General features: G+C 41.6%; 2 protein-coding genes across 12 annotated transcripts; both read right to left on the bottom strand.

Moving 5' to 3' along the window:
- Window positions 1–1,606: 1,606 nt before the first annotated feature.
- CCDC62 (coiled-coil domain containing 62) lies at window positions 1,607–16,881 on the bottom strand. Of its 11 annotated transcripts, none has more exons than XM_035340353.1 (13): window positions 16,121–16,371; window positions 15,688–15,880; window positions 14,893–15,059; window positions 14,071–14,172; window positions 13,552–13,720; window positions 13,365–13,466; window positions 12,428–12,516; window positions 11,319–11,422; window positions 9,985–10,713; window positions 6,429–6,609; window positions 6,129–6,260; window positions 4,409–4,499; window positions 1,607–2,704 (listed from the first exon to the last, which is right to left on the bottom strand). In XM_035340353.1, the coding sequence occupies exons 1-12, from the start codon at window positions 16,154–16,156 to the stop codon at window positions 4,437–4,439; spliced, it is 2,067 nt and encodes a 688-aa protein (XP_035196244.1). In that variant the 5' UTR covers window positions 16,157–16,371; the 3' UTR covers window positions 1,607–2,704; window positions 4,409–4,436. The 11 variants fall into 11 exon arrangements, 10 of the variants coding, with proteins under 10 accessions (XP_035196244.1, XP_035196243.1, XP_035196242.1 ...); XM_035340352.1 differs by having other exon boundaries at window positions 1,607–2,330; XM_035340351.1 differs by adding an exon at window positions 16,385–16,881 and having other exon boundaries at window positions 1,693–4,499; window positions 16,121–16,266.
- Window positions 16,882–17,007: 126 nt separating this feature from the next.
- On the bottom strand, window positions 17,008–23,487 carry DENR (density regulated re-initiation and release factor). The gene is made up of 8 exons (XM_035340362.1): window positions 23,381–23,487; window positions 22,528–22,642; window positions 21,605–21,624; window positions 21,274–21,358; window positions 20,587–20,670; window positions 18,931–19,047; window positions 17,834–17,973; window positions 17,008–17,281 (listed from the first exon to the last, which is right to left on the bottom strand). The coding sequence occupies exons 2-8, from the start codon at window positions 22,631–22,633 to the stop codon at window positions 17,237–17,239; spliced, it is 597 nt and encodes a 198-aa protein (XP_035196253.1). The 5' UTR covers window positions 22,634–22,642; window positions 23,381–23,487; the 3' UTR covers window positions 17,008–17,236.
- Window positions 23,488–23,513: the final 26 nt, after the last annotated feature.

Below are 23,513 nucleotides of genomic sequence, written 5' to 3'. Positions count from 1 at the left end.
TGTGCAACCCGTCTACTAACCCTCCGTGTGCAACGCCTGACTACTCTTTCTGACAAGAAATATCTCCTCATTTCCAAACTGAACCTCGTCGAACCAAACTGCATCGTGAGGCCTTTCCCTCTAGTCCTACCACAAGTAATCTTCAACAAGAGGCTGACCCCAGCTCCCCACACCTTTCTTTCAGGTAGTTGCAGAGAGCAATAACGTCTCCCCTGAGCCTCCTCCAGACTAAACACCCCCAGTTCCCTCAGCCGCTCCTCACAGAACTTGTATTCTTCACCAGCTTTGCAGCCCTTCTTTACCCATCCCTAAACCCCGCCACACGTTTCAGGGACTCAGTTTCATCGCTGCCCACGTCTCGGCCTTCCATTCAGAACGGCCAAGCAGCAGAGGGCTCATCCACCCCTGTGGAAAGCTGCAGTTGAACAGGAGCTTTGTTTTCTTTAATAATAATTCAGTATGAGAGTACAATAGCAAAGGCGCTCCCTGGAGTATTTGTAATGCTTCCAGAAATAAGGCAGCCAAGTTTGATACAGCTTGAGTTTCAACGCAAGCTCCAGAGTGCAGTAGATAATACAGCTGGTTTGTAAGTCACTTAATGCCTGAATAAATGTGCCCCAATATTCTGCTTCTTCCCATTCCGGAACAAGCCCCACGCATGCTGGAAAAGCAACCAGGGCATGCGGGTGCTGTGGGAGGGCTGTGCTTTCTACAGGCAGGAACTCAACAGGAACAGAAATCTAGGGCAGCCCCAACAAGAAATCCTGTGGTTCTTCTGATCCTTGTTATATCACTTGAGCTCACTTTTCCACTCCGATCTTAATGCCAGCAGCAGAGCATTTTAAATTCACAAGAGGGTTCGGTACGGTTGCCTGCTAACACAACGCATTTAAGCCAGAAAGCTCAGCTCATGCTAGGAAGTTGCAGGAATTTCTCTTGGGTTTGACTTTAACTTGGCCAGCTGGACAGCTTCAGGGTAAGCATCGTGCTATTGCTGTCAGAGACGTTTTCTGGGGAATTTTTGTCATACCCATAGTGTTACATTTTGAGTCCGGAGCCTAGAAATTTTCTCTGCAGGTAGAGGAATCAAATGTGCTTTAAAGGCTTGTGGAAAATAGCCTTTGTCTCCTGAAAAAAAGAAGCAAGAACCTCCCTCTGATTGTAACGCTTGTAGGCAGAGGAGGAAAAGTTTGCAGGATGGCAGCTGTGACCGGAATTGTTCAACTAATTTTGAGGCCATTAGTACAGGATGGAAAGCAGGCTGTCATTTAGGTAATTAAAGAGAAAGTGGAAAATTATGTGAAAGTTAACAAGGGGAAACCATGGTGCAAGTGTTTTATTTCACTCCAGTTCATTCATGGCAGTGGATGGGGCCAGAGACTCCCCTCACTCAGCTGCCCCCACACAGTGAAAGAGCTGGCACCGTGCACAAGGACGTGGACTTGGCAGAGGTGCCCCAGGCTGCTCGCAAGCCACACGTGGCTGAGTGGCCACCCAGAGCCTGCCCTGCACTCGTGTTTCTGGCAGTTGGTGTTGCATGTCCTGGAGAATCATCATTAATTAAGTACTGAATGTGTTGGACAGCGTGTGAAATATGCAAGAAGGATGTAAGAAAAGAATCTCTTTTATTAGCTTATTTGACCTTTTCATTAAAAGAAGTTCAAATTGAAAATGAAGTGTCGTACTCAGTAGTCAAAGATAAAAAGAGTTTAAATGCTAAAAAGCCAGTTACATTATGGTTAGCCATTGCATTACAATGCTAAAACAGTCCACACAAACACCTGATCTTGCTGTAAGCTTTTGTTAGAATAAATAGCTGCTGACTGGGGAAGAGTTGTTTTGCCCACCTTGTGGGTGACAGCTGTCCAATTTCAACAATGTAGGAGGCATTTCCTGGTTACAAGACTAATTGGGAACTTCCTATAAACATTATTCATCTCTCTACACGGCAAGAAGTTCAGAACAAAAACAATAAACTAACAAAAATGAATGCTTGGCTGTGTCATGCTCTAAAATTATTTCTGAACCACCATAAAAAAGGTAAGAAAAATAGTTGCTGTGTGGTAACAATTACGCATTGAAGATTCTTAAAAAAACAAGCCAGCATTTAACCTGACCTCACAGCTATAAAAAATAGTTTTGTTTACCTTGGCATAATTCTAGGTTTTATTTCAAGTTGAAATGTATTCCAGCGTAGTCACATCTTTTGCCACTTGTGAGTCTTTCAAACACTCACAGAACTATGGAAAAAAAAAGTTAGGTAACTTTCCATGGTAGCTGACGGGTTGGTGTTCTCAAAAATAATTCTATAATGGCAATGTCTTAATCCACTGCAGAAAATTAAAGATTTGTATTAAAAGACAGAAGGCTTTTATTTCTTCTGAAATATATTAAGCAATCGCATATAAGTCAATTTACTATATACATTTTCATACTGAAGACAGACCAAAAAATACAGTAAAAATATAAAGAGGAGACAGATTTGTAAACAAAGTGCTTCACAGAAGGACAACAGTCTCAGGGATTCCACTCGTGTGTTATGAAATAAAATGTTTTTGTTTTGTTTTGCAAAAAGGAGTGATCTTTGTGCCCTTGGCTTGCTACTGAGTCACAGTTTACAAGCAGTCCAAAACCAAACAGATCCTTTTTCCCAACGCTTTCCTCCTTTGCGTGGCTCTTCAGCTCTCCCCAACTCAGTTTCCCTCTAAAGAGAAAATGACTGACTGATGAAAATGGCTAAATCACTGTCAGCAGGAAATTAACCTAATGTTTATCACTGCACCTGCCATCAGGCGATTTAAAAGCAATCAGAAAAATAAATTCCATTACTTTTCGAAACAAAATTACCTGAACATGTTAGTTACTTCTGAACCTGCAAAAGTTGCTTTGTTTTTAACTGAGCACAGTTGATTCAACGCCTTTTATTAAGAGAAAAAAAATAAGATTTATTCAGCAGCCAGTGACTTGCAGAGTCACTAAACCTGGTCATGGATTAAGAGTGGGTATGTTTGTTCCATCAGTTCTTTCTCACTTCAAGCAAATGAGATTATTTCTGTAGGCTAAGCATGTGCTTACCACTTTGCTGCATCAGCACGGTGCTCAGCAATTTTGGGGATTTGCTCCTGAAACTTTTTAACATCAGTGGTTTCAGGATGCGAGTCACAGAGCTGGTTTCGATCTACAAAACCTTCTGTTTCTTTTATCTTGGGGCTTATCTTTATAGGAAAAGTAGAGATCTCTACACAGGAATATTACAGCACGGTGAGGCAGGGCATTCCAGCTACTCAGCATCCATTTCCTCTGAGAGCCCCATTAGCGTGCAGTAAGCAGACCCAACTCACTTTGAGACAAGACTCAGTGTCTCTGCGCTTAATGCAAAGTGTACCTGCCGAAACAGCAGAACGTCGGGGTGCTGTAAACCAACACCACTCCCCAGGGGCACGAAAGGTTCAGCTCCACAGAAGAGACACAGACTAGGGAGTGTAGTTTGAATACACTGAGAAAAGAACTGAGCACTTGACCAAAATTGCATAAGAGCATCCCCAGTGTCCCCATGAAGAACCAGTACAAGAAAGCCAGTGCCACACAGCTTCACACTCCTGTTTACGGAGTAATAATTCCCCTTTGCAGACACGCTCTGGGGTTGTGTCAGCACTGGAAGATTTCCTTTTGGTTATTTTTTCCCCCATTGTTGCTAGCTGTTACTCAGTTTCACGTGATTTTCTGTGTTTTAACCATATCTGGTTACCCTTTTGTCCTCAAAACCAGACGACATGGTGCCTATTGCAAGCATCCAACTCGCATTGGTAGAACAAATAATCAGACAGTGAGAAATTTCCTGATTTTAAAAAGGAAAAACAATCTGGTATGGGCAAGGCTGCTTTTTTTTTTTAATATTCTGAAACAGCTCTGCTCAATACATTCTACTTTTGGAGCTCCGAGCCCTGGAACAATATGCTAAAACAGCCCTTGGCATTGAAAGGCTGTGGCATTGAAAAACACTTCCCAATCTCTTATTCAACAATGTTCATATCCTTGATCCTGTTATCTGTAACACACAGAAGGACTCCAACTACAATAAGCTGTGTGCAGGTACAAGAAAGGCTGCAAGCTCAGGAACAGAACTGCAAGATCTGACAACCCAGACTTTTTCTGAGCAGGAAGCATTAGAAACATGCTTGAGAAAAGTTTAATTATTTGACTAAAGGAATTACTGGCTGCCTTAGTATATGTTTGCTGCTACAGTACTCACAGGAGTTTTATTGGAAATGCATTCAGAGTAGTGCACTTAGAATCTTGTGCCAGGCTCATCTCAGAAGCCCATAGACTTGTATTAATATTGCAGATACATTTATAATAAGAACAAACAAAAATAAATCAAGTGAGGGGAAAAAAAAAGCATACTCACAAAATATCATAGAGAAAAGAACTGAAGCTTAGCACCTCTTTCTTCTGTACCAGATAACTGCGTCCTGTGAAGTCTCTGCAAGTTCTGTTGTCTATATTGTAATGCAAAAACACGACATGGAAATCAAGGAACTCAGACAATAAGAATTACAGAGGTCCCAGATTCAAACTGCCAGGCAGCAATGGTACACTTTTTATTTCCCTCTTCTCCCCCACTCCCCCAAAGGGGGCACAGCATTCATCAGACAAATTCTCACTGATTAAATTTTAAGGGTTATTTTTTATATGCATCGTGTTTTAAAGAGCAGTTTAAAACAGCCTCAGGTAGGCCTGGTTTTAAGCACAGATTAGTTAGTCTGCATAGATTAACCAGAACACGCTTGACAAGTTTTTGCCCAGAACTGCTCTGAAAGTAGATCAAAGTTCTACAGATGTGGTGCAGAAGCTACCCTTGCCAGCAAATATGAGCGTGCCTTATTTTCTACCCGCCGAAGCAACAGCCATTCCAAAGGAGAAGCCAATTCCCAAGCCCAAAAACGCAGTGTCAGGTTGTAAAGCAGAGTCGTGCTCTCGCCTAAAGGACGGCCAGTTCAGCCGAGCTGTGGCATGCCAGTCAGAGCAGGAGCCAGACATCTGATGGGGCTGGGCAAGAGCCACAAGCAACTACTGTTCTGCAGAGGGCTTTTCAGGAATCCATCCCACAAGATAGTCTTTGCAAAGGACTACACTGCTGCCGTCTTTCAGGCTGAATGAAATCCTGCAGATGAACTTCTGAACAAAATATCCTTTCAGTTTATGCAAATGCTGGCACACAACCTTAATCCTCTGTCAGTCGGTCCCAGCACAACTCAGGTTTTTGGGTTCTGAATGTTATCAGAATTACTTTTGTTTGTCTGGTACTTACGGTAACATTGTTCTGGTCAAGTTCATCTAAGGCCTTGCAACATTTTTAGGGAGAGGTAATACTTTCAGAGGAAAGCACAGCTGAAGTTTCAGCATGCAGCCTTCTCATTAGGAGCCCAAATTCTCCCTTTGTGATACATATCAACACTAGTGACAAGTGATACAATCTCCTGTGTTACAAATCTTGTCAAACAAAGCAGAAATTCTTAAGGCTATTTATGAAAACAAACAAGTGCCCCCTTCTCCAATTACTCCTGTAGCTCACATACTCAGGACAGAAACTTCCTATCAGAGTTCACGTTCATAAAGTGCATTGCTGTGACAGCTATTATACGGGTTCTTTGCCCCTTCAGGGTGCTCTCTGACCCCGTAATGAAAGAACTAAAACTATTAATCTACAAAAATTCAAAGGTTATTTACACAGAGAGTCAGGCTTATTTTCACACACAAAACTATTCTCTGTATCACCATTTCCTGTACTGTCCTCCTTCCCACAAATATAGCCAGCATAATAAACCAGTTCTGAGTGCAAGTCATACTTGTGCTTGCTTTTTTCTAGACCTCCTACAGCTTGCTCCAAAATGATTCCTTCCTTCCATCTGCTTAGACGCATGCAAAAGTCAAATCCTGTCACGACCTTGAGGAGCCATAAAGAATCCTATAAAAAAATCCAAGCATTTCATGCGAAGGCATGCAGGCATTTTCTCTACAGCAAAGCACGAGGAGGATATTGCTTATAATGTCACACAGGTCAAGCACAGCCTTCACAGTGACTCTTCCCAGCCACCTAAATCTAGTCACAGAAAAGCAATAAATACCGTGTTAATGCTGCTGCTGTTTGGACTGCAGTGAAGGCTCATGTGGAGGAGAGTGCTAAGCTCCAGATCAGCAACCATCTGTTGAGACTCGGCCAATGCAGGCTGCAGCTTACTTGTGGGGTAACAGGCATCCTGGAGGAGACAGAAAGCAAGCCACGGTTATGAAATCATCTTTCTAGAATAGGTTAAAGAGTTACAACAGCAAGAATCTAATATAAATCTCATTAAAATGCCTCAGTTCAAAATCAGTCACAATTCCCCATAAAATTAATAAAACACATTCTGCAATAATGTACTGACTTTGTGGATGCTAGGATCGCAGCATCTATTTTTTGGCTCAGTCACTGAAAGGTTACCGATGTCCAGAGGGGAGTTTGCATCAGAGAACTTCTCACGTCTTTGAGATCTGTCTCCTTTCTGAGTTGAAGTCAAAAAACAGGGAGAATCCAAGTGAAAAGAATTCAGATCAAAATTTTCTCCATTGTTAAAAAAAAAAAAAAAAAAAGAAAAATAAGATATTGCCAGAAACAGCATCACAATTCATTTTAAACTAGCAAAGAAAAATAATGGGACAAAAAAATATTTAAGGTCCCTGACCCAAGAAAGCCATCAAACGTGTGAGATTGATTGCTCTGTTCCTCAGAGCTGTTCCCATGTTTGACATCTTCACTAGATGAGCTTCATTCTCTGAGGACAAGGGTCTGACATTCAACCAGTTTCAATAAGATATTGCCACGTGCTAGAGTATGTATTTAATATCGCAAAGAGCATACAAAAGGTAGTATCTACTTCCTCCCAGTACTCCTGTGGTACTCCTCTCATACACTACTTCCTTTTTCTTCTTCTTTTTTTGAAATCACCATTTAGGCAAATTAATATTTGCAGGTGCACTTTTTCAAGAGAATCTCAGACATTTAAAGCCATTATCTCATTTTGGAGATCATGGGAGAGCTTTCCCAGAGGCTTTATTATATTTATTTATAAATACAGGAGGAAACAGTACATTTAAGGTTTGGTTTGAGTAAACTGCGATTAAACCCAAAACTCAGTTGCCTGACTACCATTTCGGAGTGGAGTTGAAGACAACAAGCTATTGGCACGCATAGGTCTTCCCCTAGGTTTTAAAGCAAAACAAAATACTAATTTAGCACTGGGTGTACCTGAGTATATTTAGGAGTACCTGAAAAGGAATTTAAATATCAATTAAAGCAACACATCAGGCCCAGAACATTATTATGGTCCAAACACTGACTTACAAGTTCGGCTAACAGGTTCAAGCTATGCAGAGCATTTCATCTTCAGCTGCTATTTCTGTTTCATAAAGTTTTCAAAAAGTAAATAAAACGGCAACCAGCTCCCCAGATAAAACATTTCCACTTTCCTCGCTCTTCTGAACAAAAAATGACTGCTAGCACTGCCTGAATCAGTTAGTTAAATACACATCCATTAAAGAAAAGACTTTTCAAATTCCCAGTGTTTTGTTAAGTATTCTTTAGATACTTGTTTTGGTGGAGCAATCCATTCCATACCTGGCAAGGCTGCTACAAAAAGGTTTATTTTTAAATGCCACTCAACCTAAGAGAAAGCCCTTGTGAGAGATGCCAGCTGAGAACTGTATGTTGTGTCTCATTCCACTTCTCTTGTAAAACATGGGGATACAACAGGCTTTTAAGAAAGAGGAGCTCATGTTTGTGAGCTTTTGACAAGAGCAGGCTCTGGAGAGCTGTGACGGAACAAGCTCCTCGCAGCAGGGCAAGAGAGGTAAGGCAATGAGCACAGCCAGGTTTGAAGAACTGCACAGGCTGGGAGGGAGCGGGGAGAAAGGGGTTGGATTTTGAGGCAGGGAGCTGACTCAAGGAATGGGTGGCTTGGTCCGGCAGGGACACACCAAACAAGTAACCACTGTCTTTAAAAACAGAACTGAAATAAACATCCCAAGCCAGTAAATGTTGGTCCAATGTAAATGGAGTCACTTAAGCCAGAGCACACAGAAAGGATTCCTGCCTTACAGTACTTCACGATCTCTCCTGCAGCTGGCTACGGTATTTGGCAGAGTTAATAGGCTGCTTGTTGGCTTGTCCAGAATTCAAGAACTCATGTCAAAAATATTTGCTGGGCTGACAGGGAGGTGCCAGCACCCTTCCCTACACACAGAATACATCATCAGCACTATGAGGCCAGTGATGGGAAACTGGAGGATCCAGATTTGAGTCCTAGGAGGAATGTTGTGTTAAGGCATTAGTGGCAGCAGCCAAACAAGATGCCCATGCTGAGGGCTGCAATACCACACAGTCTCCCCTCCCATTTACAGGGTGAGAATGTATTTGGTGGCAAATCAGAATCAGCAATGGCTGGAGAGCAGGCAGGCACTGAGTCAATCCATCTCCAATTAACAGAGCTCCTAGGATCAAAACTTGATAGCTCAGCAAACTCCAAGTGGCTGGAGTAGCCCCCCTGTACCGACAGACATCCGTTCTGTGTGCACTGCCTGGGTCAAATTTTTCCTTCTCCCCTAAAATCCCCTTAAGGACTAGTCAAAAAATGAAAGCAGCTTGAATGATTCAGCCTCAAAAGAGATCTGTAGGGGTGACAGTGTGTCATTTGTGCTGCTGGACAGAGTAAATACAGAAAGGTGAGGGTAGAGGTAAGGGGAAGTCTTGTTTTATGACTTGTGGACAGTGGAAACTAAAGACAGCCAATACACAACGTGAAGATCAGCTAAGCTGCATGGAGATGTGCCAGGACAGCACTATTTTTCCAGCAGCTGCCCATTCACCTTGTTTCTGAGCAGGTCTGTCTCACTGCAGTAATGATTTCTATAGTATTTTTGTTTTAAAAGCAATATAGAATAAAAGCATCAGTACAATCAGATATTTCCCTTCCATAACATTAAATTGTTTGGATATTGGGCCAGACTTGCTGGTTAAAACTCTTTTCAGGTTTAAACAGCTGTTCATTTACTGTACATGTAGCTATCAGCTGGAAAGCTACCTCTTCTTTGCCCATCTAAAAAGCAGCTCTGAAGTAGCTTTGTAAAACTTCAGAAATCCTTCTAAAACTGCGGTGCTAACTGGAAAGCCAGTCAATTTTTCAAAAGGACGAAGAAGAACCAGCACAAAAAATCCATAGAAACAGTCACAGCTCTGAATGCCCTTGCTTGTGCAGGCATAAAAACAACTTCTATAACTGCAAAGCAGCATTTATATTTTAGACACCTTCCAGTCCCACTGAGACACTTCAGTATTTTTCTGACACTTCTCAGAATTAGAAACCTCATTCTGCTTGTCCCCAACCACATGTCGTGCTTTCCTCCCCCAGTATAAACACAGGGAGAAAGCCCCACGAACAAAGATGCTGCCCTTTAAATCTTGCCATCTCTTTTTCCTGCCCTGAGCGAGGAAAGCAGCCTGTGCAGAAGAGCCACGACCTACATTCTCGCCCAGCCGCTGTGTGATTTCTCAACAGAAATAACACAGTAAAATATCACACAAAATCTGGGTTTGTTTCTTGCCTTACAGTAATGTCACTGTACAAGCCCACGTCTGGTCTGAATCGGAACCCACCAGATTTACAAGCAACATCTGGGATTTCCAAAAATCAAGATTTTTGAAAATCTGCATTTTTCTCCTCGACTGGTTAATTTGGTGAGTTATGCAGCATAAAAATAGAATAACGATACCTTAGAGCTATTTTAACTTATTTTAAATTTGCCACTCTTCAAGTTGGTGGTCTAATTATAAGACAGCAGTTACTTTAAACATCCCCTGAAATAATACAAATTATTGAGAGCTTGTCCACTCAAGTTTCTCCATAACTCTAGTTTGTCCCTATTTCTTAAATGTAACAAGTACATAACCTTTTTGAACTGGCATATTTCATCTCTTCTGCAGTCTTGAGACCACCTTTTCTCTGCAATTTACTTCCGTTTCCTTTTATAGGTTTAAAAATCTTCAGCCATTCTGGATCTGATATTGGCTTCCACCTTGCATCTTTTTTAAGGATGAAGTTACTACTAAAGGACTCAGATTCAGACGTGTGAATCGTAACAGAAGTCTCTTTGCTTTTTTGACCAAACAGAATTCCAGTTCTCTCTTCCCAGGTTTTATTTTCATTATCAGCTTTGTCAGACGTGGCTTTCTGGATCAAGGTATTTTGAGAATCTACACAAGAAGTGATGTTAAGCCAATATTCAGGTGAAGATGACTCAAAAGTTTGCTGGTCTCTGCTTTCCACTTCATTCTCGGAGATTTCCCTGTTTCTCAACAGCCTCGTGTTGTTTGCCTCATAAAATAGCTTGCTGTCTAGCTCATCAGAGCTTGATGCAACATCCTGCTTTTCTTCTTCTTCCATTGCCAAGCCTTTCACAACTTTTTGACACCGATTTAAGTGTGCTGATGTAGTTTTCTCCAAGCCTGATGCATCCAGTAACAGTCTATTATCTACTTCACACATCTCAGAGGTGTTTTCTACCCTGCTTTTCAGCACTTGAGCAGTTCCATGATCCTCACATACCCTGTGGGTACCGTCAGTCCTAACCGACTCTGTTTGGCTGTTACTTTCAGGAGCAGGGAATACCGTACCTTTGCTACAGTGGTGTGAAAAAGAAACCATCAGAAACAGTTTATTTAAAGAGCATACGTAACTACTCAGGATAAAGCTATACATTAACTAGAGGCTGTAGCCATGGTTCTGCAGTGGCTTATATACTAACAAACAGCTGCATGCTGCTCAAATCCAACAGAAGTATGCCCATATTTGACCATGTTACTTTTAAAAAAGAGTCTGAGAGTTCCTTCATGTTTTATCCAACTGATAATTTTGTTTGAACTTTCAGGGTGTGCACCAATTTCCTAATCTGAAAGCAAATTGAACTTTGTTTTTCAAATGTGGAATAGCGGGCCAAATTAACAGCCGTACCACCAGAATATTCCAGTTTTTAAAAAAGATCAGGAGCTGCCTGACCTCCATACAATGCTTCATTCTGTGACTGATACTCATGGTGTCCTGACCATGTAAAACAGCTTCCTGACAACTGCACTGTGGTCAAGTCCAGCAAAGCCATCTTGACACAGCACAGATCTATTTCTGAATGCCAGTTGTGGCTCAACAGTGAAGTCTGTTGGAGAATAAGTTAGTACATATTTATGTATATAAAAGAAAAAAATAATAAGAAAAAAAAGATTTCTGTACCTCTTTTCATATACCACCTTTTCATGCTTTTGCCTTAATTCTTGAGAGTTCTCCAAGTTGACATGAAGAAACTGCAAGTCACGCTGCTGTTTTACATAGATCTGCTTAAAGATAGCAAGGCACATTAATGAAATTCTGGAATGCAAGAACGCTGCTGTCAGGCACTAACACACTGCTTGTCTTCCAAATATAGCCTCAAAATATTTTTATAAAGTTTTTTTTCTTTAAATATATGTGCAGGTTTTGTTGTTATTTTGTGTGTTTGTTTTTAAACAAACCATTTTTATATATCTGTAGTCAAACTATTGTCAAAGCCAACCAAATCTAAGGGGCTCTCTCTCCATGTATTTAGGAAAATGTTTTTCTGACATAAACAGTATTTTTGTTACAGGACTGGAGTGGTCTTCTGTAACTGAACCACAATGAACCAAAAATAAAATATCATTACTGCTATTCAGTACTCAGCACAAGTTGTTATTATGTTGTTCAAAGCAAAATTACAAGACAAAGAATGATGACTGCAGTTTTGGTTTTCACTGCACGGAATATTTTTATAGCTAACTTGAAAGATAACACACTGATCAATTATTTGCAACAACAAAAAAATTGAACGTCCCTTGGAAACCTCAAATGAGTACAGGTGAAAACAGTGGGTTAAAGTCTCCCTTGAAGCAAGCTCTTTTGGTACACCCTGCCCCTTTATGCTGCAGGAGTTCACCTTGGGCACATGTGAGCCAGCACACCCAACTCCCACTGCCTTTCAGATGACTTCGGAGCATAGCACCTTCTGGTTATACACACACTGATGAACTGTTACCTCATCAGGGTGCTGCGGGGATGTTTACTCATTGCAGAACTAAGTAGATACAGCTACACAAGAGGCCAAAAGCCCGTGTAAACACAAGGATTTGTATCAAGGATTTTCAGTTTTAACAACAAAAAAAAAATCAACATTTTGTAGCGATCTCAACAAGGCAGCAACAGTAATTTTTTTTTTCCTTTCTTATTTAAGAACAGACATTTTTAACTTTCATACTGTTCTATGCAAATCTGATGTTACTGAAAAACATCTTCATAATCTCAGAGTAGAAACACAGTTAGGGTCATACCTCTCGCAAACTTGATAGCTCTGTGTCAGTCCGTACTTGTTTAGACTTGGCAAACTGAAGAAGTTGATCCTTTCTCTTTGCTTTCTCAACTGTTTCAAAACATATTATATAGTTTTCAAATTACTTACTTTAAGTGAATAGACACAATCAAATACATTTCTTTATGCATGTCTGTAGCAGTAGAAGCAAGTACCTAAACAAAATAAAAGCATTTTCTTAAGATCAACAGGATCTCTTTTCCCTCTGAACAAAAACATAAGTTGTCTCACAGATTTACTAAGTATTTTCTCCGGGCTTTTCACCCAAACCAGCATCTAGTTTTACTAGTAGCAATATTCGACTTCATTGATGGATATATTTTACTTTTCCATGTTTACATTCTTTCATGGAAAAGAAGTTCAGTAATTAACTCTAAAACATACCCTGTACAGGTAAGTGCTGGGAAATACTGAGTACCAAAGTACCAAATTGAATTTGTGAACATATTGCTGCTTCAATAGCAGCACCTGCTTGCTGCCCACAGGAGGGAGCGAATGGGCTAGTAATTTCACGTGGCCTAAGCTCTAGATTTTGCATGTCGCATCTTTTCAGTAGATCACCAACTTCTATGCAACCTAAGTCAGAAGAACACCACCCCCATTTATTGTGTTAATACCACGAGAGACATGAAAGTCTCAAAAATTCTCAAGAGGGAATCCTCTGAACCATTTACTCCTCCACACATCGTCACATTGGTGAACTTTGTGCTTTTGCAAGATTTTATAAACTGTCCCTGCAGAAGTCCTAACTACTGCTTTCACAGAATAACACACAAGGGCATATACCTTTATTAAATGTCAATAAAGCTTCCTCCCTCAGATTCCAGTGAACTGCTGTCATCTAGAAGGTTCTGATCTGTTGAAAGCTGAGGCTTGAAAAGCCAACTGCCCGCACTTACCATTAAGTGCAAGCTCATTCTTCAAGGAGACATTTTCTTGTTTGAGGTGAATGATTTCTTCCTGCTGCTTATTATTTTCTTTAATCTTTTCACAGAGGTCATCTTTAAAAGAAAACATAGTATTTCCCAGAATGAAAAGGATTCACGCTGGTCTATACTAAATGAGGTGCCTGGTGTAAACATTTACCTTTCAGCTTATCTGTTTCAAGTATTAGTTCTCTCAGTCTCAGTCTGAGGTCCTGCTTTTCTTTGTTGAGACCGAATTCTTCTGCCTTTGCTGCATGCAGTGCACTCTCCAGCTTAAATTTAGATGTAAACTCAGTAACGTAATCAGTTGTTTCAAGTATATCCTCTCCCTGAAATATGAAATAGAATGTATTCCTGATTATTGTTCTACCTTCACGTATGGATCTTGACAAAACAACAGTACGCCTTACTGCAGTAGGTGTAGCTACTTCACAAATTTCCTTCTGGGTTTTTGAGGGAAAAAAAAAAAAAAAAAAAAAAGAAAAAAAAAAAAAACCCCGAAACATGCCTTTTTATGAAAATAAACCAGTTTATTGTTTGTTGACCACATTTTCCTTCTCAGTCACGCCAAAGTATTAAACAGATGTGAAATCAACACCGACTAAAACACTGTGTCAGGCACCAATAAATGCCCTGCATTTTGATCACAGTTAGTGCCTGATGAGATGACAGATGTTACCTTCAGCTCAAGCTTTTTAAGGAGCTCCTGTTCTCTAGCTTGCAGCTGGCCTTTTTTAGCAGACAGTTTCAAAACTGAGCAGCGGAGAATTTGATTTTCCTCCTAGTGAACAGAAATAACAATGCCAATTTTTACTTCACTAATTCAAAGTTACTGTTTTGCCAGCAAATGTGTGAACAACTTTATTTAAAAATCACGAATGGCAACAGAGGATTTGGAAAAAAGAAGGCTGGAATAAAAATTGTTCCCCGTTCTTTACATCTAAACTTGTTTGTAATCAAGGGCCTTAATAGCCTGCACGCCTTAAAACTATTAGATGGAAACACAGAATACTGCTTTACTGTCTTGGACATGGGGAAAAATTATCCCAATAAACACAATATTGCCAAATCGCTTTAAAAACAAACAAACAAAACTTATATTCATATCCTTAAACCAGTTATAGAATATTAACAGTTCTTAATAGTAACCAGTGGTTTTCTGGAACTTCCTAGTGAAGCACCAGTACAGTTTTGGGGGTTAACATGAAGTCATGGTGCCTGAGATTTTTGGAAGCAAGTTGGTTCTGAACAATGTTCTCCAAAACTAAGCAAACAAACATCAAATTCCAAATCCTAGCTTAGAAAAGCTTTTGTTATTGTTGTTTTTCTTCCCCCCACATGGTCCAGATCGATACCTTGATCTAAGATTACTGTACTAAAAGACAAATACAACTCAGGAGCCTGGTAATCTGAAATATTCATTCACCAGTGAACTTCACAAGTGTCACTAGCATTCCACACAGATTTGGACTGCAAAATCAGACCGTTATTCAACTCCTACCTCCAGACCCTGACAGTGAAGAGTAACGTGTGTTAGTTTTTGAGACAGCTCTTCAAACTTCTGTTGTGTAATTTCACATATCATCTTACTGTCACTCTGCTGAGATTCTAAGAGCTTTAACTTTTTGGTTAGTGATTTTATAATGTCATTTCTCTTGTTCAGTTCATCTGAAAAAAAAAAAAAGACAAGGTATTTGTGAGAAACCAGGCTAGATATTTCTGAGATTTTAATTACTGGACGGTGATTTTATGTTAATGTGTGGACAGTAATTTAATCCTGTGTCCATGAATTAAATGAGTGTTCAGTTAAAATCATGTAATTCAGAAATGAATGTTCACTTTGCGCACTCTGAATTAGGATACCAGTTACCCAGGTCAGACAGAACACAAACTCCATGGTGACCTCTGTGGCATGGCTGTCAAACAAGGCTGTTCAGACCTGCCAGGTGATTTGTCCAGGTGGCTGGTGGATGATATCAAAACTCTGCAGCAGAACCTCAGGGCACGGGGCTCTGCAGACCAGTGGCATGTTTGCAAGTTCTCTCTCTCCATGGTTACTTCATTAGTTATTTTTTTAGAGTCCACAGAAGCAATTTACAAATTCAAATGAACATGCTACATGATCAGACCATTTTAGTACCATTGTAGAAGTTTTGATCTCAGAAAGAAAACAACTAAACGTAAGGCTGAAGTGTAGGAAACGGTTCCTTACGTGATGCAACGCTGTCATTACGGGCTCAGAGCATCCGAACGTGCTTACAAGTCCAGGGTCCTATTCTTTACGCACAATGCTTACTGTTTAATAAGGCGCATCGTTCTGCCAGAGTCAGTATTTTTTGACGATCATCTTCCCAGGCGAGGCGCTCCCTCTGATGCACGGCAACCATGGCGTTCAGCTCCTCCTCACGGGCTTTCAGTTCTGCGATTAAAACCTGCAGCTCTCGCCTCTGTTTCTCAACGGTGCTGTTCTCAAAGCTCGGGCTGAACTTCTAGGAAAGCCAACAAGGAGAACACACTTCAGCACGAAGAACGAGTTGGTAATAAACTCCGGGTGGGTTGAAATTGAAGTATTTGTATGTTGGGAACAGAGACCGCCCCTAAACACTCCCCGCGGCTGTGGTGCCACCTGTGGGCTTTGCCCGAAGCCGTCAGCAGCACGCTGAGCACTTCACGTTTCCAGCAGCCCCCTGTCCACGGCCCCGGTTCTCGTTTTATTTCTTTATTTTTACCTGAGGCGAAGCAGAGCGCGGCCGGGCCGGGTTCATAGGGGCCGGAGCCGCTGCCAGGCGTTAGCCCGGAGCGGGCAGCAGCCGGCATGGAGCCTGGGGGGCTCCCGCTGGCTGAGGCGTCCCAGCCGCCTTCTCATCCGGCAGCCCTGCAAGAAAAGGGGGAAAACCACACAAAAATAATCACAAAAAAAAAAAAAAACACCCTCCTTCGGGAGCCCCCCACAGGGCCCTGAGGCGCCCCCCCCCCCCGCCCCCCAAACCCACCGGCGCCCTCAGCCCTGACGCCACGGCTGAGCCCCGCCCCCGGTGGCCGTTAGGCAGAAGCCCCGCCCCGGAGGGGAAGGGCCGCGGGTTCGAGTCCCGCGGCCGCCGGGCGCTGTCAGCGAAGGGTAAGCGCCCCCCTCGGGTTTGTCGCGGAACAGCTGCAGAGAAGCGGCTGTCGCGTTAATTAAAATCTAATTACATCTAGGGGTTTATCATCAAAAATCGCAGAGAAAAGGACTTGGCAGAGGATAACGTACACAATGGCTTTGAACTCGTGAAAGTTTATAGCAGCAATTCCAAGACAACGCCACCAGGGAGCATTTAATGTTTTTAAATGGGGCAATGAAATACAAAGCACCAAACCCGTGCTCAGAGCTGTTTGCTAGGAGCCTGGTAAGGCTGCACAGCTTTCATTTCACCACACCTTCCATGTGAACGCAGTGTGCAGAAGCAAACAAGCAGTCAGACTTTACGCAGGTAAGTCAGAGGTATCAGATACATGCTTTAAATACTTTGTTCAGCAGAAAAGGCGGCAGATGAAAAATAAACGTTTCATTACTTAAATTATTATTTTCCTATGAGATTAGGATGGAAAGTATCTCTACAGACCACAAACACTACTCAGTGAGGAACAGTAATTTTATTTAAATCTACTTCATGCGTAAGCATGATAGAACCCCAATTTAGCTTTGGCAAATATCACAACAAAAAAAGAAGCAGCCTATACAGAACAGTGAAAATGCCAAGGATACGGGTTCTCCACAGTTTCACTGCAGAGTCAATGGATTTAGAAGCCTCACTTTGGCTACGTCATTAATAACCATAAAATTAAATAAAGGTAGTCTTTCACTATCACTTCTTGACTTCTCCAAGATCTTCAATGCTGTCATCATCCACCTACGGGGAAGAAAGCCAAAACAGGTTAAGTATATTTCCTTGCTATGCATCTCACTCAATATTCTTCACTGTACATGTAATGAAGTGCAAGAGAAGCACACAGTGCCATCTGAGACTCCCTGCTGTAAATGCCAAGCGAGTGACACATGCCTGTATCACACAGCTGAGCCTATGAGGCTCTGAACAAGCCTACAGAGTTATTTCAGAAGGAATTAAAACCAGGAAATACCAGAACAAGGGAGAGTCAAAGAAGCTGTCTGCACTTACAGCAGTGCAACCAAACCTCTCAACCATCTACAATTCAGCCCAACCCAAAATGAGTTCACGTTTCTTTTCAAAATGATTTAATGTTTCTTGGACAATGGAAGCAACATTCAGCTTCAACTTTAATCACTCCTTAACCTGATTGTTCAGATGTAGGAGGAAGGGCAACAACCGGTCTTATTTTTGCACAACAGTCTACCAAAGATGACACCCATTTTTGAAAATGACTGGAAAAGTCACAGGCTACTGTGGAAAACTAGAGGCCTTACAAAAGAAACTGTTTATTACCTCAGGCCACTTCTCCTGTATTACGTCGATAATGTCATCTGTGAAATCCCCCTGAATGATTATTTCATCTTCTCCTGTTACTGAGGCACCGCAGGAAAATTTCTGAGCAAAAAACCTTTGCGCTTCCTTAAGATCAATTTCTGTTTATGGGAAAATTGACAGTGTAAGTACAGTCATTGTCTACCAGGTTTTTCTCAAGTTTTTACTTGTTTTTTAAAACCAAAATTTAAATATTAACTGTTGAAAGACGAGTGGTATTTGACAGTTAAAACTTTAATATGATTTCCACTGAAAGCAAGTCTGATACTTATATACAAAACAACAGACTTAAGAAATCTGCAAACTCTTCAAGGCCAAAATCACTAGAAGTCATCTGTTTGTTCTGCTTCTGCACGTCTAGGCTGCACGCACTCACCAAAAACACAAATGCAGAACTGATTAAAAACCCATCCAGTTCTGAGTAACTTCTACAGTGATTTAACTATTCTTTCACTACAAAATTGCTTCAGTCTGTTTCTTTTAGAACCAAGTCCCAGTGATCTTTGAGATTGGTTTCCAGCACAAATATACACAACCAGTTCAGATTGAGCTCCTGAATTATTACTGGTCCCTCAAGAAAACCAACAAAACTCTTATGCAGGAAACATGTAACGTATCTTTTTAATACAACCAAGATTAAAACTTTGACAAAGCCAGTGATCCGTATGCGAAACAAAATGTTATTACAGATATAACACCAAGTGGCTAAGATGTCTGCAGCTGACCAAAGCGAATAACTTATTTACAAGTTTTTTAAAAAAACAGGTAGTGACTGACAGAATTAACCAAGTAATGGCTAAATATTTCAGACAAGGTGTACCAGCAGAGAATAAAAGACAATACCCAGCCTTAAGTTAACTTTTTTTTTAAAAAAAAGGTGTAAAGAAATACAAACTAAAAGGGATATAACAGAATAGAGGACAAGACACATACAGTGGGGGGAAAAAATCAGAATTGAAACCTTTTTTACTCACAGGAAACAAGCCAAGACTCTAGGTGATATTAGGGTAAAGGCAAATCTAAAGGCAACAAAATACACCTAACAAAAGTCAACTCACCAAAGGTTGCAAGGCCACATACTCTTGTGACATATTTTTTCTTTGCTCTAGGAATTTTAGCTATTGTAACTTTTTGTGGTACAGTCTTCTTTTTCTGTTTTATCTGACCTCTTCCTCCTTTAAAACAGAAGGTAAGATTACACGGTTAAATGACAGAACAGTAAAAGAAAAAAGACTAAGTAAGATTTCACCCATTAACAACAAAACCTATCTCCCCATCTACGTATGTAAGCAAAAATACATTGCACAAGAAAGCTCTGCATGTCAAATATGCATTAAAGCATAGCACACACATCAGAACCCCGTTACAATGAGAAAAACGGGGGGTTCCCAACACTTTACTTTGGGTTTGATGCAAAGCAACTTACTCATGTCCATTTACTAAGGCCAGGAGAACCTGCCTGCTTGGACTGCTGGGTTAAACAGCACGTGAAGTTCTAGATATTCATGCAGGACACGGATGAAACATTTTATATATATGGGTTAGTAGAAAAAAAGCATGCCTCAGACAGAAGCCAGCCACAGCAGTTGATTTTGTATAAACTGAAGTTACCCAAGGGTAACTGAAGTTTTGTTCTAGAGCCTTCTCACCAAGAAAACCAAGAATTCTCCAAGAATTTATGACAAGCAAAGTAACCCCTTGCAAATATTTCTTTTCCTTAATGTGCAGCACTTTCAGTTCTACATTATTATAAATTGATAACAATTTATTGTCTTAAATGGTCAGCTATCTCAAAGTTTCTTCAGTCAACATCTGCACTAAGTTTTTGCTCATTTTCCTCACCCTCTCTTCTAGAGTATCTTGTACCATCACACTTAACACCACACCCTAAGTTACATGAAACTTGAGATTCTAGGAGAAAATCTCCAATGATTTTAAATACTTACTTTATAACGAAAACCATACTAGCCATAGCACCCCACACAATAAAATAACATTGAAAAAAAATGTCCTGAAGTCTCTGGAAGAAGCATCCAAGCTACAGATTCCAAGTTACTGTTGTCACTACACACATCCCACTGACGAAGTAAACATAACTGGTTAACAAGACACAGAAATAAAACATCTGCAGTGATGTGTGGCTTAAAATTTGAATCCTGCTGGGCCATTAACCATCATTTATGAAGCACTACAGAATGCTGACAATAAGCAGGCAAATACATATGAACAACCACAGCATTCTGGTTTATGATGGAAAGGGTGTTAATTAAACAGAAATAACTAACAGTAATACTGGGGAGGAACGGAAGGAAAAAAGGCAAAAGCAGCATCATGAGGCATTTCTAGAGGCAAGCAATCTTTGTTCTACTCTGCAAGCAACCTACAAGCTCACGTTAAACAGTGTAAAAACAGGCATTTGGGGAGGTATGCCAGCTGATCTGGGGATGAAAATGATTACTCCCTGAATAAGTGCCATTGCAATGACGGGACAATCAGATACGCAGCCCAGGTCTCTTCACTAACACGGCACACATCGCTGTACCAACCCTGCTATCAGCTGGAAGAATTGTATATGGTATCCTTTGTGCGGAGTCGAAGGGTAGCTAACACAACCAAAACACAAGAAAGCCATGCCCCATCCAGGCCTACAGATGAGAAAAAGATGTCCCAAACTGTTCATGAATCAATTCCACAAACAACTATTTAGACCTTGCCTCTCTTTTGCTTCTTCTTCTCTTCCTCTTCTCCTGCAGTTCCTTGGCCTTCTCCAACCCCAGCTTCCTGTTTGGGTGAATTTTCTTACGTACATCAGAACGGAGTGGTGAGAAGAAAGAGAACAAAATGAGTGGTCAGATTACCACATGCCCTTACAGAAACAGGAAGTAAGGCACACTGACATTTTGCTAGATCCCTAAGCGGCTTGCTTTAGCGCCACGGTTCCTTGACTGATGCATATTACAACCTCATTCTAGTGCTGGGACGAATTAGACCTGTGACATTCAGCTCGAGGATGCAGTTAGCTTCAATACAGTCTCTGCATAGTTTCCAAGAAGGGACAGAAATTAACGACATTTAAATTCTAATCAACAAGCTCCCTATCACTAACGACCTTTCCTCCAGCAATCCACTGTCAACTGGAATGACATAAAAACTGGATAAATTTGCTTTGACAGGAAACAAATGCACGGATGACTGGTTACAGCAGAAACCTTAATAAAGCTCAAATATTGTTTCTGAGATTTTCTTATTTGCACAGCATCCAAAAGCACGCTAGACTTTTGAGAAAATGGTTTAACTTTCAGACAACTGGAAGATGGGAAAGACGAGAAATGGACAGGCTCAAAGACTTCTGAATACATTTAAGTACACATATAAGCCAGAAAATTGAGAAAGATTCTTACCTACTGTAAGTTTTGCAAACTCATCTGGAAAATTCTTTTCTAACCATTGTCTGCATTTAGTCACATCAGGCATGTATTCGCAGTACTAGAGAAGAAACGACACATGAATGTTGTCACAAACAAATAGAGCAAAATACATTTTCTGTTTAGCTCAGCCCTTTCTCTTTAGGGTGACTCAATACCAACACTCTAGCAGCACATGAGGAGCCTCGTGGCATCCTAAAGATGAGAGCGACTGAAGCACAGAACTGCCACAATTAAAAGCCAGAGAAGGTCAGAAAGAATCATCTTAGAAATCATAGATCAGAAATTACAAAAAAAATTAACTCACCTCTGTTGGCAGTGAACAGACTGGAGAAAGAGGGGAGGGAAAAAAAAATAAATTACAAAAAAGTTCTCAACATACAACCTTGGTGTTAATTCAAATTGGTGTTGTGAAGCTAGGGATGACTTCTTACATTGTAACTTCTGGTTATAACCTCATGCTGACTCGAAAGATTATTTTATTGATACCACTCCACATTTTTTCCTCCCATTAGTCATTTGCTCTCATGCTGTGCGTTAGAATAAAGCTATCACAGCAAGAGCAATCGGTCACTGAAGGAAGGAGATGCATACAGTTTGGAAAACTGTGTCCCAAGAAAATCTAGGCCCAAGCCCATCAAAGATGACGGGTAACTTGTTGAATGGGCTTGACTCTAAAACACACCCAAGCAAACCGTGCAGACTCACGCACAGCAGGGATTCTTTTCTAATCCCCTGCAACTGCGTTCAAGCACAATGCAAAATAAATAATCGAGGGATATGTTTTAGGTAAGTACGTTATTTCATTTTAAAAATTCATCTCTATAATGACAAATGTAATGAGTAAAACAATTCTAAACGCAGTGCAACAATTATTTTAATTCCAACTTTATTTATTAACATACTGATATTCAGAGATATCTCGTCTGTGCTAAAGGTGCTTTTTACTAGCTTTCTGCAGGAACAAATCTCTGCTGAGAAGTTTGCAGCCTGAGCACCATCCCCACTATTGTAACTTTTACAGGAGCCCCCCACATTTCACGCTTTGGATAAAACACACCACACAAACTACTTCAGAAAGAAGCTCAGAAAGGTCACGCTGACCGTGGTCTATCTTTTCAACAAAAGCTGACCAGAAAAAGATCTCCAATTCTCTCACTCTTTCCGCTAGGCTGCTCTCACAAGCAGCGCACTGGAAGAATCGTGGCCCACTGCCCCTTCAGCACTTGCCTCCGCAGTAGAGAACCCGAAGAGGATAGTCAGCATCTGACCTGGCACCGCTCCTTACGTCTCCTTTGCAGTCAGGGACCACAGGATCAGCTACGTCTGTGGCCATGTCACAAGCCTGCGGGTCACAGAATTAAATGAATGAAACAAAACAGTTTTGTGTTATTCACATCTTTCTGTACTCTGCAAAAGCCTCGGAGACTGACAGAAGTACAAGGCCCGGAGGAAAGACATGAAATCGTAAGAACAGCAGGGGAAATCTGGGAGTAACCATGAGGAGAAAATGGCTGCAAAAGCTTCCAAGCAAACTGGAACTGTAGTATGGAAGGGAGAAGGCAGAAAATGTAGTGTAAAATAAAGATGTGCAAGAAGAGCACGTGGGATTCTGGAACATGCTGTTTTAAGCAAAACGTGAGGGATTATGTTAAATCAGTGGCATGCTGTGTGGAAGGGTGGAGGGACCGCCAGCAAATTAACAAAAGGGGTCATTTAAGTCATCTGAAGAGTCCAGATCTGGTCCTGGGACACCGGCAAAGCCAACAAATCCCAATAAAACCCCCACAAGCAAACCGCCCTCACCCCCTGCCACACTTCACAAGGGTTCACACACACAGCCACGGGGCTCGGGAAGAGGAGTCCAAAGGCAGCAGCGCGGGGCCGGGACAGCGCTGAGGGAACGGGACCGGGAGGCGATGGGGCTCGGGTGCCGTGAGGGGCTGGGGGCCGGCGGGGGGCACCTGAAGGGCCGGGAGGAGAAGGAGAAGGAATGGGGAGTGCGGGGATGTGGCCTCAGGGACCGAGAGGGGGACTTGCGGGGACCGGGAGAGGGGCTGAGGTAAAGCCGGGCGGCACGCACCGTTACCGGGCGGCCCCCTCAGGCCGCGGTTCCCGCTCCTCCGGTGATGGTGGCGGCGGCGGCGGCGGCGGCTGCAGGCCCCAGGCCCCGCGCCTCCCCCGGCCCCGCCGCCGCCCTCTCGCGAGAGCCTCGG

This window comes from Oxyura jamaicensis, chromosome 15 (assembly GCF_011077185.1).
Source record: "Oxyura jamaicensis isolate SHBP4307 breed ruddy duck chromosome 15, BPBGC_Ojam_1.0, whole genome shotgun sequence".
Classification (NCBI taxonomy): domain Eukaryota; kingdom Metazoa; phylum Chordata; class Aves; order Anseriformes; family Anatidae; genus Oxyura; species Oxyura jamaicensis.
Note: the sequence above shows the minus strand (reverse complement) of the source record. Positions and strands in the feature narration are given on the sequence as shown.